General features: G+C 38.4%; 1 protein-coding gene across 2 annotated transcripts in view; it reads left to right on the forward strand.

Moving 5' to 3' along the window:
- Positions 1-14,888, forward strand: part of ENOPH1 (enolase-phosphatase 1) — a 35,770-nt gene that overhangs the window by 13,926 nt on the left and 6,956 nt on the right. For both annotated transcript variants that reach the window (XM_079921125.1, XM_079921126.1), the window contains exons 2-4: positions 9,169-9,270; positions 10,715-10,917; positions 12,951-13,083. In XM_079921125.1, coding sequence (XP_079777251.1) covers positions 9,169-9,270; positions 10,715-10,917; positions 12,951-13,083 — 438 coding nt within the window. The remainder of the gene's footprint in view (positions 1-9,168; positions 9,271-10,714; positions 10,918-12,950; positions 13,084-14,888) is intronic.

Genomic DNA, 14,888 nt, shown 5'->3' on the forward strand with positions numbered 1-14,888 from the left:
TTAATCTTCTTAATGTGATTTAGAAGACACCTGTCTTATGAGCAACACATTTTATTCTTTTTGAATGCAGATTATGAAATCTAATGTTCATTCCTTAAACGCTTCAGCTTTCAAAGGGGAACGGCTATGTCTCTGCTTACCCCTTGAAAATAGGGACAGCAAAGTTATAATTTCTGAGCCCCTGTGGCCCTTTGTAGCAGCCAGAGCACCGAAACTTCTTTTTGGTAGCTCCTAGTATGGTCTTCAGGAAGGATATTTAAGGAGTAATTCTAATACCACAACTGCTGAAGCACTCTGATGGATGGCATGAGCCACTCCAAGAAGTAGTAAATTTTCCATTGTTAGAAGTGTTCAAGCAGGTACAGATTTCCGGTTATGAAACAAATAAGTCACGGAGATGTAATATATGACGCAGTGACTAGAGTTAATGATACTGTATTGTATATCTGAAGGTTGCGAAGAGAGTTAATCTTAAAAGTTCTCATCACAAGAGAAAAACTTTGTTTTAACTGTGTCGTGATTGATGTCAACTAGACTTATTGTGATCATTTCACAATACATACAAATATTGAACCAATATGTTGTACACCTGAGACTAATATAGTGTTATATGTCAGTTATATCTCAATTTAAAAAAGACTATACTGATTAAACGTAAAAGCTTCTGCACAGCAAAGGAAACCATAAACAAAATGAAAAAACAACCCACAGAATGGGAGAAAATATTTGCAAATGAAGCTACCAACAGGGGATTAATCTCCAAAATATACAAACAGCTCATGCAGCTCTATGTCAAAAAAAGAAGAAACAAAAAACAACCCAATCAAAAAATGGGCAGAAGATCTAAATGGACATTTCTCCAAAGAAGACATATAGATGGCCAAAAAAAGCACATGAAAAGATGCTCAGCATCACTAATTATCAGAGAAATGCAAATCAGAGCTACAATAAGGTATCACCTCACACCAATCAGAATGGCCATCATCAAAAAGTCTACAGGGCATTCCCTGGCAGTCCAGTGGTTAGGACCCTGCGCTTCCACTGCAGGGGGGATGGGTTCGATCCCTGGTCGGGGAACTAAGACCCCACGTGCTGTGTGGCACAGCCAAGAAAAAGAAAAAAAAAAGAAGTCTACAAACAATAAATGTTAGAGAGGGTGTGGAGAAAAGGGAACCCTCCTTACACTGATGGTGGGAATGTAAATTGGTATAACCATTATAGAGAACAGTATGGAGGTTCCTTAAAAAACTAAAAATAGAACTACCATATGATCCAGTAATCCCACTCCTGGGCATATATCCGGAGGAAGCTCTATTTCGAAAAGATACATGCACCCCAGTGTTCATAGCAGCACTGTTTACAATAGCCAAGACATGGAAGCAACCTAAATGTCCAGCAACAGGTGAATGGATAAAGAAGATGTGGTATATATATGCAATAGAATATTACCCAGCCATAAAAAAGAAGAAATAATGCCATTTGCAGCAACATGGATGGACCTGGAGATGATTATACTAAGTGAAGTAAGTCAGAAAGAGAAAGACATCATATAATTATCACTTATATGTGGAATCTAAAAAATGATACAAATGAACTTATTTACAAAACAGAAATAGAGTTACAGATGTAGAAAACAAACTTATGGTTACCAGCGGGGGAAGGTGGGGAAGGGATAAATTACGAGATTGAGATTGACATATACACACTACTATACATAAAGTAGATAACTAATAAGGACCTATTGTATAACACAGGGGACTCTACTCAATACTCTGTAATGACCTATATGGGAAAAGAATCTAAAAAAAAGTGGTTATATGTATACGTATAACTGATTCACTTTGCTGTACAGGAGAAACTAACACAACACTGTAAATCAACTACACTCCAATAAAAATTTTTTAAAAATCTTAAAAAAAAAAGACTATACACTTTCATTGTAGAAATAAATATGTCAAAAAAAAAGGGGGGAGGGGGTTTTCCCCTAGGTATCTCATGACCCAGAGAAAACCTTTGTAAACTTTTATGTCCATATTCTCTTAGATTTTATCTGTTAGACATTTCCGAAGATACGATTATGCTCTATTTTTTATTTAGAGAATGTGATTTGTTTTTTTTTTAAATTAATTAATTAATTAATTTTGGCTGCGCTGGGTCTTCGTTGCGGCGTGTGGGCTTAGTTGTGGTACGTGGGATCTTAGTTCCCCAACCTGGGATCGAACCTGGATGCCCTGAATCAGGAGCATGGAGTCTTAACCACTGCACCACCAGGGAAGTCCCAAGAATTGTGATTTGTTCTTAAGATCCATCAAGCTACTTGATTTTCCTTTGCTTTTTAAAAAAAATAATTTTTGGCTGTGTTGGGTCTTCGCTCCTGCGTGCGGGCTTTCTCTAGTTGCGGCGAGCACGGGCCATTGCGGTGGCTTCTCTTGTTGTGGAGCACAGGCTCTAGGCACACGGGCTTCAGTAGTTGTGGTGCGTGGGCTCAGTAGTTGGCGGCTCACCGGCTTTGTTGCTCCGTGGCATGTGGGATCTTTCCGGACCAGGGATTGAACCCATGTCCCCTGCATTGGCAGGCGGATTCTTAACTACTGTGCCACCAGGGAAGTCTGTTCCTTTGCTTTTTATCCTCTGAGATTAATACAGAAATAATAGCCCACCAATATTGCCTTTGTGTTGTTTAATTTTCTGGCTGGAAAAATATTAAGTTCTCAAATACTATAAATCATTTGCACTGTGTGGTTCCTTTGGAAGCCTTTTAAAATAGTTTCTTTAAATAGCAGTAGTATTACCCATTACTTTTTTATTACCCATTTTCTTCAAAGGAGACTTGAGTAAATATTATAGCAACAATTTTATTTTTATTGATTCTATGACATTTTCATTAAAACAGCCACTTGACCATAAAGCAACTCCATATTTGGACTTCTGAACATTTATGAGGCAACTTCTTTAATTAGATCGTCAGAAATATTGTAGCCCTAATGGAGCTTTTTCAGAATGCTGTCGTTGAGCTGTGTAGAATAATAAATTTCTGCTTGCAGAGTATCCCATCTAACATTTAGTGGAATTTAATCATAGTCCCCTGAAAGACAAGTACTCTCATTTAGTTCTGTAGCCTTTTGTTATATGTACAACTGTAACAACCCCATAGGTGACTGGTGAACTAAAAATATTTACATGCTTATAGAATCCTGGGTTTATTGTAGCATTTTTACGTACTATAGAATTCTGAAATTATCTATAAATGGATTGTAACTATAACTGAAGTTAAAGTATTTATCATCACAGTTATTTCTGGAATTAATTTTAAAGCCTGAAAATTTTCAATGGGCAGGTTTGGGCAATAAGTACTAACTTTAAAAAGTCTATTTTTAGAGCATTCTTACCTGGTATCGTAGTACATATCAGGCTATGATATAATTATTGCCTTTTAAAAATAAGCAACTTGAAGGCATTTTTTTTTTGCATGATAGATGCTCAATAAGTATGTTTAAAGGATGGATAAAATCTTCAGAATTTAGTTATTTGCCCCATGTACTTTTATGTTATGCAGTAACACTTTTGCACTAAAATAGACTGTTCGATCTGCTAGCATGCCAATTCCAGTTATACTAAGTTCAAGCTTCATTGCCCGCCTTTGTGTATTAGTGCAGAGGGGAGTTTTATGGATAGAGGAAAGAGGCAAATTGGATGACCAGGAGTTCTAAAGTAATTTCTAATTTCTAAAGCTTTTCCTAAAAGTTTAGAATTGTTTGAAATCTTGACCTTTTATTTTGTGTGAGTTCTCTGAGGAGAGGGTCTCTGGTTTATAACTCTGTTATCAGAAATGTCTGGCACTCAATAGGTCCTCAGTAAATGCTGAATGAATGAGTTGGTTGTCTTTGTGATTTATCTCTGGGGACTTCTCTGCAATTATTTATCATCAAATTGGGGTAAAGGTGATCCTTGCCCAGTTTAAATGTTTGTGCTGGAGTATATAATTAGTGGTAAGGTACTGGGTGCTTTCATCTGATTATCTCTAATGACTGCAGTGACTTTGCTTGGTATTGTCATTGCCGTTTAGCAGATGAGAAAACAGGCTCAAAGAGGATAAGTTACTTGAACACAGCTAGTAAAAGCCAGAGGTAGGACCCCAGCCTGGCATGCTGCCTGTAGTCTGTACTCTTTATCTGCTCTCCCACAGAGATTAAGGACCTGGGCTCTCAGGATTAACAGGTTCTTCATGAATTGTTCTTGGTACCAGTAAAGCTGGATATAGGAAATTCAACTTTGTGAAGCACAAAGTAAATAATACAGCACTGCATGCGTTTAGAAATTTTTTGAGTACTTCAGCTCTTCAGTTACTGGGTGGCCCTGAATCTGACCAAAAGTTTTCCCTGGGGAATATTCCAGTTGCTTAGGAGTTGGGGAGTAATGGAGGCTGGGCGCTGGAGAAGGACCAAATGAGAAAGGTGTAGGACGAGGGATCAAAGGTGGCTTGTTTGTTTTTTAATTGTAACCCATTTAAAACAAGCAAGGATGATTAATGTAATGACTATGCACCGACCACAAAGCTAATTAAACCTTCATATTATGTTTGTTTCAGATCTTAAAGAAATAGAACATTACAGCTATAACCGAGTCCCTTAGCACATCCCATTTTGTATTAGACTTTTATTCATATGTTAGAGTTTATATTCATGTTGATAAATACAATTTTAGTACATTCATTTTTAACTGCTATGTAATGTTTTAGAGTATGAATATACCCGTTTATTCTCTAGCTGATGACGATTTGGGTTGTTTCCGGTTATTTTGCAGCATACCCAGTGGGACAGTAAACTTTTTTTTTACTTTCTTCTCTGCACATGTGTGTCTGCCTAGGAGAAGAAGTGCTGTGTATGTGCGCCTTCGGTTCTGCTGCATCTTCTCAGATAGCACTCTCAAGTGGGGGCGGGTTTGCCACAGTGCATGAGTGCAGGAGAGATGCTAAGTGGGAGAAAGCAAGGAATGAGGAGGGGCATGCTGAGAAAACCGAGTATTTCAAGAAAATCAGAAGTATATCAGCCCAGTAAAAGGAATCTCTTGCAGAAAAGGAAAGCTGTCAATCTTGGCTCTTCATTTTCCTTCTTTAAGATCAAAAATGAGATTTTATGGAGCTTAAACAAAGCTTTTGTGTCAAGTATGCTGAAAATTTTGTCTGATCACACTGTTCTGAATCTGCTGAGTGATCCATTACTTACTGGAATGCACCATGAGAACAAGCAAAATTGAATGGCTTCTTTTTTTTTTTTTTTTTTTGCGGTACGTGGGCCTCTCACTGTTGTGGCCTCTCCCGTTGCGGAGCACAGGCTCCGGACACGCAGGCTCAGCGGCCATGGCCCACGGGCCCAGCCTCCCCGCGGCATGTGGGATCTTCCCAGACCGGGGCACGAATCGGTGTCCCCTGCATTAGCAGGCGGGCTCTCAACCACTGCGCCACCAGGGAATCCCGAATGGCTTCTTTATTTTTACTGGGGCAGGTGAAATTTGAAAAACGTATTGTGAAGAGAGGTAAACACTTCAGTCCTACCATTTAAAAAAAATCCCAAATAACTTTCTTGTGTTGTATATTTTCCTTTGGGAGTGCAATTTAAGTTGAACTTAGAATTGGGTCTTCTGAAGTGTTAAAAAAATTCTAATTATGGAGCCAAGCCTTTGTTCCAGTCAGGGAAATTCTATGCACACTAAAAAACATGGTTTTATTCATAATTATCTATTAACTATGTCCTAACCATGTCATCCCCCAGGCCTGTTAGCAGGAAATAAAATAAAAAGTTTTCTGCCAGCTTCCTCTTTTTTTTTTTTAATTGAAGAATCGCTGACTTACAACATTAAATTAGTTTCAGGTATACAACATAGTGATTTGATATTTTTATACACTACAAAATAAGGATAAGTCTAGATTCCATCTGTCACCATACAAAGTTATTACAGTATTATTGACTATATTCCCTATGCTGTACATTGCATCCCTATGCCTTATTTATTTTATAACTGGAAGTTTGTACCTCTTCACCTACTTTGCCCTTCCCCCCACCCTCTCTCCTCTGCCAGCTTCTTTCTTTTTTTGCCCTTGTTCACTCTATTGTAGCAGTAGTTAAGAAAATCTCATGGTGCAGAAGCTTGTAATAAGGAGGAAGTGGAAAGGGAAGAGAGTGAGAAGACACAGATCAGTGGTTTTCAGCACAAAGCTGGGTGGTGGGCTGCTACTGGTTAGTACTAATCAGAAGAAACTGGGTGTGCCGTTTGGCACAAATGACCCTGCAGTAGCACATGCTGGCGCTTAGTGAATTGGAGCCCATTCTTATTTTTACATTTAGTGAGCCCTCTCTGCAGGGAAGAGGATTGCTTGTCTCCAGGGCCTTTTGCACACTACGGGAGTCTTTCCCTACCCACACTGTTCTCTCTGTGTGTAACATTCTCTCCTCTAGTCTTCTCCAGGTTAGTCCTATCCACCTTTGGTGGTTCTCAGACTTCTTATTCTCAGGATTCCTTTACATGCTTAAAAATTTCTGAGGACCCAAAGAACTTTTGTTTATGTGGGTTTTTTATATATATATATATATATATATATATATATATATATATACACACACACATATACATATATGTGTATATATATATTTTTTTAAATAAATTTATTTATTTATTTATGGCTGTGTTGGGTCTTCGTCGCTGCACATAGGCTTTCTCTAATTGCGGTGAGCGGGGGCTACTCTTCGTTGCAGTGTGCAGGCTTCTCATTTCAGTGGCTTCTCTTGTTGCGGAGCTCAGGCTCTAGGCATGAGGGCTTCAGTAATTGTGGCACGCGGGCCCTAGAGTGCAGGCTCAGTAGTCGTGGCGCGCAGGCTTAGTTGCTCCACCGCATGTGGTATCTTCCTGGACCAGGGCTCGAACCCGTGTCCCCTGCATTGGCAGGCAGGTTGTTAACCACTGTGCTACCAGGAAAGCCCTGTGTGGGTTATATTGATCAACATTTACCATGTTAGCAATTAAAACTGAGAAATTTAAAAATATTTATTCATTTTAAACAATAAACCCTATTAATTTGTTAACTTTAATAAATAATATATTTTTATGAAGAATATTTTGTTTGTTTTGGAAAACATGGTTAGAAGACTGTTTTAGACATTGTTTTACATTTTATAAACGGGCTAGGAAGATGGCTGCATTCTCATATCTGCATTGGGTCTGTTGTGATATCACACCTGTGTAGCCTCTGGAAAACTATTGTACACTCCTGAAAGAATGAAAGTGAAAAAGGCAAATAACATCTTAGTATTTTTTTGAAAATAGTTTGACCTCGTGGAGCCTTCTAAAAGGGTCTCAGGACCTCAGGGGTCCTGAATCTCACTTTCAGAATCATTGCTTTAGATCTCAGTTCTGTTGTCACTTCTCCAGCGAAGGCTTCCCTGACCTCCCTCACTAGGTCAAACTTTCCTATTATGCCCTAGTAGTACTGTGTACCTCTCGTCTGTACCATTTATTAAAGTACCACCTTAACTTTAATGTCTGTTTCTGCTACTTGGCTCCTTGAGATTAGGGATCACGTATGGGTTTTGCGCACAATTATATCCTCAGCCCTTGCCACAAAGGCCTGCCTTGTACTGGGCGCTTGGTGCATATTTAAATAAATAAATGAGTGAATCAATTTAAATAAACAGACTTCTTGGATTCCACTTGATTATAGACTTTCCCTTAAAATGTAAGTCCTTCTCTGAATTGTGTACCTGTTGTCTCTATTCAGAGCATGTATTTATTTTCTGTTTTTTCAGACTGACTATTGCTAAGACTGTTGCAGGGCCATTACACCCTGGATCTGTGCAGCATTCTGCTCATACTTTGTCTCACCCATTGCACCATGTTACAATTCTCTGTTTACCTTCCATCCCCCCACTAGATTCTTCAGAAGCTTATTGAGAAAAGGGATTGTGACTTGTTTATCTTTTCAATCCCCTTCTCCATGCTGCAGTAGCATATCTTAGTATATAGTAGACACTAATATTTTCCTGAATGTGTCAAATTGGATTTGAAAAGATACATACACTACAATTGCAAGTAGATGTAAAAATTTTGACCTAAGAAAAATCATGTTCCCAATGCATGGATTACTGACAGGTTATTTATTTCTGAATTGTTTTGCACATCAGAATACATAGGGTAATTCTGTAGGTATTCTGATTTCCAAGAAAGAATCATCATGATCAGGTGTTTTTTTAAAACATTTGTGGACTTCCCTGGTGGCTCAGTGGTTAAGAATCCACCTGCCAATGCAGGGGACACGGGTTTGAGCCCTGGTCCAGGAAGATCCCACATGCCGCTAAGCAACGAAGCCCATGTGCTACAACTACTGAGCCTGTGCTCTAGATCCTGTGAGCCACAACTACTGAGCCCGCATGCCACAACTACTGAAGCCTGTGTACCTAGAGCCCGTGCTCCGCAGCAAGAGAAACCACCAGAATGAGAAGCCTGCACACTGCAACGAAGAGTAGCCCCCGGTCACCTCAACTAGAGAAAGCCCACACGCAGCAGCGAAGACCCAACACAGCCAAAAATAAAGAAATTAATTAATTAAAACAACAACAACAACAAAAACATTTGTCATACGTGGACATCATTCTGTCACAAGATATTTGGGTTATGTGCATGTCCCAAGTACTGTGGTGTGCAATGGGGATGTAGCTGTGAGCAGGGTATACTTGATCCCTACCCTCAAGGATGTATAGTCTAGCCATCTGGTTTGAGTCAGCAAACTTTTTCTGTAAAGGACTGAATACTAAATGTTGAGACTTTGAGGGCTATATGGTCTTGGTTACAAGTACTCAGCTCTGCATTGTGGCCCCAAAGTGGCCATAGACACCCTGTAAACAAATGAGTGTGGACACATTCCAATAAAACTTCATTTACAAAAATGGGAGAAGATTGGATTTAGCCCACAGGCTGTAGGTGCTGACTCTCGATCTAGTTCATTTGTTTCTCAGTCTCCGTCTGACTCCTATATCCGGAGCACCAATTTTCATATTTTCAATGAAATTTTCATTGTCTTATTTGCTAGAATTAGCTAAGGTGAGATTGTTGAAGAACTTGATCTCATGCAAACCACTAAAGCTAATTCTTGTTGTTTTCTTTTGCACTTTTATCCAGGACATTTTATTTCCTTACATCAAAGAAAATGTTAAAGAGTATCTGCAGACACATTGGGAAGAAGAGGAGTGCCAGCAGGATATCAATCTTTTGAGGAAACAGGTTGGGATATTTCTATTCCATTGCTTCTACATTCCCAAGGGTGTTAGAACTGAGGATGCCTAAAGACTTAGAATATTCTCTGAGCATATTTTAAAATAAGTGCTCTGGATTCACAGGGCACGGACGTTGTAGTGACTTGCCTGCTTAGGAATTCACAGTACCTAATTAAAACGCCAGATATAATGACATCAGTGGCAGTTTGTTGTCTCTACAATTGCCTCTTTCTGGAGCTATTTCAGTTGCATAAAATATCATGTATTTATAAAACTAAGTCATTTCTGGGTGGAATGCAAAAGGGTCTTGTGCCATCTGATCACATTTTTCATTAATGTCTCCAAGTGATAACACCTCATCACCTCATTCTCCACTCTTTTCTCCTCATGGCATGAGCCCCTGCTGCCCCTCCACAGAGTTCCTGGGCCCTCACATACCTCTCTCCCCAGCTCACATTCAGCCCAGCCTTCATACCTGCCTTCGCCTTCGTTACATGTACTTTGTTCTACTTTGATCCCTCCCCAGTTTTCAGTCTTTCTCCTTCCACATCGTGTGCTGTGGAACTCCCGATCTGTTGTTTTTCTTATTAAAATTGCTTCATTGGCAAAGGTCTTACATGCTATGCAGAGCTAACTCTCTGGCTTTTCTGAGTTAATTTTCTACATTGGACAATGTGGAAGGCTTTCTGTAAATTCTATAATGTTAGAAGTTAGGATTGGAAAGAGAGTCACATCCTTTGAGGCATGGGGCATTTGGGTTTGTTGAATTTTCTAGATAACTCAGGGTTAGTCTGAAACACTCCCTTCTTTACCTTTTTTTGTTGTCTCAACTCTTGTTGTTGAAACATACATACATAATCCCTCATTGTAGCATATAAATAAATCATTGAGTCTTTAGGAATTGTACATATGCATTGTCATAGGCTAAACAGCTTCTAAATAGCTATTAAGGTTTTGCAAGATGTGGGAGATGGCAGGAGACTGAATGTAAACCAACCCCAGACATTGTTTCACTAGTTTCTTTTCATTGAATTCCAGGCATAAACTAATTTCACTGAGATTTTCTTTATTTCTTCCTCAGTTAGTTATAGTGCAGAGAAAATGATCTGATTTAATTGAAGTTCTGGTTTGTTGATCCTAGTAAGTGAGTCAACAAACCAGGTCTTATTATAACATTTTATCATTTTGTGCTATCTCTTTTCTCACACACAACATACCTCTTGGTTTAAGTTTCAGCTTTAGTGATACAGGAAAGGTAAATTTATTAATTATAATCCAGTTTTTTTTAGGAATCATTCATATCAGTCCCAAAGCGTAGGATACTTTAATTTTAACACGGCTCGGTGCTAATGGTGGTTGGAGAAAGTTGGTCTGCTAGTTTTCAGGTATCATTTAAGGCATCTTTTTAAAAATGAGTAAGAAACAAATTTTGTGTTGTTTATGATTTAAAGGCTGAAGAGGACTCCCACCTGGATGGGGCTGTTCCGATCCCAGCAGCATCCGGGAATGGGGCGGATGACCTGCAGCGGATGATCCAGGCCGTGGTAGATAACGTGTGCTGGCAGATGTCTCTGGACCGGAAGACCACGGCGCTGAAACAGCTGCAGGGCCACATGTGGAGGGCGGCATTCAAAGCTGGGAGCATGAAAGCAGAGTATGTAACTCCTCAAGTGACTCTAAACACTTCACTAGCCACCAAAGCAAATACATTTTCCACTAGTCCTCTTTCTCCAGTGTAAGTTGCATGATTTGCCAAGTAGATAAAATCAACATTCTTTTTATTCCAACAAGTGAGTGAGTTATTTTGTTTTGTTTTTTCAAAGCTGGGATAAAGCATTTCACCCAGATAAATCCCCCAGGCCCATGTCTGGCTTTGTGTGATGGTTGGAGACTTTTAACTCAAGTCTAAAACAGCTTCCTAGATGTAAATCAACTATACTCCAATTAAAAAAGGAAAAAAAAAACCCCCACACAAAAAAAACAGCTTCTTAGAAAATGGCAACTTCCTTGAACTAAGTCATATCTGATCCTTAGTGTATGAGTGACAGCACTGTTGGGCTGCTTCCCAGGATTGAAAGTTAGATTACCTGCTTTCTGCTCTGTTAGAGAAGTAAGAATGCTATAAAATTATGCACCCCGTCACTGTGGGGTTACTCAGTGTCAGCAGTGCCACTCTGTTCTGTGCTCTTACAGCAACTTCCAGATCTCGGAGTCTTGATTGTGGGGTTCCTAAGAGCACTCCTGCCGAAGGAGACCCGTGAGTCCTATGTTGCTATATTAAGAAATCTTAATAAGTTGCTGCCACTAAGGATTTCAGGGCATTGCCTGATGTAAACCCTAAGATCCAAGACTGTTACTAGCTGCCTATATTTATTTTGTTTTTCTGTCAACTGAGATGCCATTCCTTACGTACTTTACAAGGGGCTTCCACCTTTTAAGGATGCTTTAGAATTTCAGGATAAGCCAGTGATGTGGAAATAAATATCAGTTAGTTCACTTGGTAAAACACTCAAAGTATTGGAGTCAGGAGATGATGCTCACAGGAGTTAGCCCGTCCTTCTCCTGGTTTTAGTTCCTTAATTATAAAACCAAGGACTTGAAATAAATCATCTTTGACTTCTAAGCCCTGCTTTGGAGCAATAACAATCTGCAAATTCAACATGGACTAATCCTGTCTCTGAGTGCAAAGTAACATACAAAGTAACAGTTACTGCTTGTTTTGAACTAGTAGCTAATCCCTTTTCTTCATTTTGTTCAATGTTGTTTCATCCAGTAGAAGACTTCTCTGACATTTTCCAGTTAATCTTTTATAGATGACTGGTTCCACATCCCAAGTTGCTTGTACTTCTCTTTTCACCCATCTCCTGTGATGTTGTCCACTGTAGAGTTGGTGAACAAGACTGTCAGGAATCTTGCTGATTAGCTAATGTGAAATGGTACATGTCTGTTAACTGCTTTGTTACATAATTTTTTTCCTGTATAGTAAAACCTAAGGTTTTCTTAGTTCTCAAGAAACGTAGTTCTGTTTTCTAGCTAATCAAAGATTAATAGCTTTGAGCCTCCAAACATTTTTTTAATTGTTCGGGTGTAGATCTTTCTAAAAGCATTTCCATGCTCTCTTAAGGCACGCTGGACATAATTGAACCTTTTCTCGTCATGAATTATATCAAAGGCACACAATAGTACACTACTATTGTTGTTTGCTTTTTTGAATTTCTTGGCAATTCAAAAAATCCCTTTCTCAGGGAACTGTATTCAGTATCTTGTGATAAACTATAATGGAAAAGAATCTGAAAAAGTATATATATATATATATATATATATATGACTGAATCACTTTCCTGTATACCAGAAACTAACACAACATTGTAAATTAACTATACTTCAATTAAAAAAAATTCCTTTCTTATTTTATCTCTTTTTCTGTAATCACTTTTTACTGTCCTTAGTGTGGCTGTCTGTCAAAAACTCTTCTCCCCTCGACCTAAATTACTGCTTCTAATCTACTGTGACCCTGGAACTCTGGGGAAACGCTTATTAGATCTGCAGGAGTTCACAGTCTCATGGAGGTGCTTTTCCTGGCCACCATTTGGACACAAATAGAGAAACTTGTGGCAGCTATTTGACTGGTTTTCATTTGGCTGGATAACATGTTCCTTCATTTCAACTTGGTGGTCTTCCCTCTAGGTTCTTTGAAGATGTGGTTCCAGCAGTCAGGAAATGGAGAGAGGCTGGAATGAAGGTGTATATCTATTCTTCAGGGAGTGTAGAGGCACAGAAACTGTTATTTGGGCATTCTACAGAGGGAGATATTCTTGAGGTAGGTTACCCGATTACTTTGTTTTTTTGACACCATCAAAGCATAAAACAGTGAATGTGAGTGCTAAAGTTATAAGCTAAGCAGCATTCAGATAATTGCATTTACATATGCTATGCAGGTTGTAAAAAAGAAGTGGAAAAACTGGGGAATACATTGTGGAAGGGTGAAGTATAGCTGTGGTACCAATCTTTGCATCAGGGGTTCTTAAACTTTGCTGTGCATAAGGATCACCTGGGGAGTTTGTTAAAAATGTAGATCCCTGGGCCCTGTTTCCTGGCAAATCTATATCAGAAGGTCTGGGCTACGGTTGGGAATCTGCATTTTCAAATATCTACCCTAAGTGATTCTGATGACAGTAGTATTAGAACCATATACATATATATATATATATATATATATATCTCACAGATAAATAAGACTTAAGCTAGCTTGTAAATCAGCTATCTTGTCAGTATTAGAAAATCATCAACCCAAAGCAAAGGAAACTAATGGCTTCTTTTGGTTGTTTAAAGTATTAGGTAAGATGTAAAAGAGTGGCACATGCCACTATCCCTCACAAAAGGGCACACAGACTTCTTGAATGCAGGAGACTACATGGTGGATTCATTTGTTTCTGGTACTTTGGAGAGAGACAGATTTTATTTTAGCAGATTCAGCATTCTTCTGTAAGAGAACTGGGCATGTTATTACACAGTGATTACTTAAGGCCTCCTATTAACATTCCTTGTACCTGAGAAAAGTCTTGCTAGCTTTTCTGTCCCACAGTCCCTACGTCCCCTGGAAGACAGGGTAGTCATTGGAAAAAGGGACTACATTTAGGACTTTAAAAAGAAATGCTGACTAACTGAATACAGGCTGAAATTAGTGATTCACAGTAGTTTACTCAGCCAACTATTTTTTTAAAATAAATATTTATTGACCCTCTACCATGTGCAGAGAACACTTTGACTTTGGAGATTGTCATAGTCTCATCTTACTTTCCTGCTTTTCATCTTAGTTCTAAGTCAAATATTAAATCAGTAGTAAAACCCTTTAATTGCTTGTTAACTATTCTCCTCTGAATACAGATATAAGCTTCTTTTCTGCTCTCTCTGATGAAATAGACAATAAGGTGATAGTAGACAGGACACAGTAATTACCCTCCGAGTTCAGTAATAAAACTTTATTCTACACTTGCTTAGTGTGAGGCAGACTTCAGAGAGAAAGAAAATATGCAAAACAATTATTAACTTTAAAAATCACAATATTAATATTACCTTAATTTATCTTTGTTAGGCTTATTTTTAGTTTGTGAAAAGTTCTGAAAATATTCGAAAGATCACATCATAATAGCTGATCCTAAATGTGAACTTATTTTAATGACTGTTGGTTAAATTAGTAAGTTATATATTTGACCCCAATTATTTCTAAGATGTCAAGGGTATATATGAGCTCTTGGGTAGAATTTAAAAATGTTTTAATTAGAAAATGAAGGTTTCTTGAAAGTAAAGTAATAGCTTACTAATTAGGCAGGTTAGAGAAATCTGGTCATTCTGGGATCAAAAGGACAATGTTGAGAACCTTTCATCGGGTGAAACCCAGTCTAACAAGTAGTTTGAGTGAATATAGTGTTTTAAGGATAGGAAGTAGGGCATATATATTTTAAAAGATTTTGGATACAAAATTAATGCTAATGGAAGAAGGCCAAGATTATAAAATGATCTTATATACATTGAATTGGTAGTTTTCTTTTTCCAAATGTTTATTTCTATAAAACCTTAGTTTATATTTACTTTTTGTAGCTTCCATAAAATTCTCTATGAAGT

This window comes from Stenella coeruleoalba (assembly GCF_951394435.1).
Source record: "Stenella coeruleoalba genome assembly, chromosome: 4".
NCBI classification, from domain to species: domain Eukaryota; kingdom Metazoa; phylum Chordata; class Mammalia; order Artiodactyla; family Delphinidae; genus Stenella; species Stenella coeruleoalba.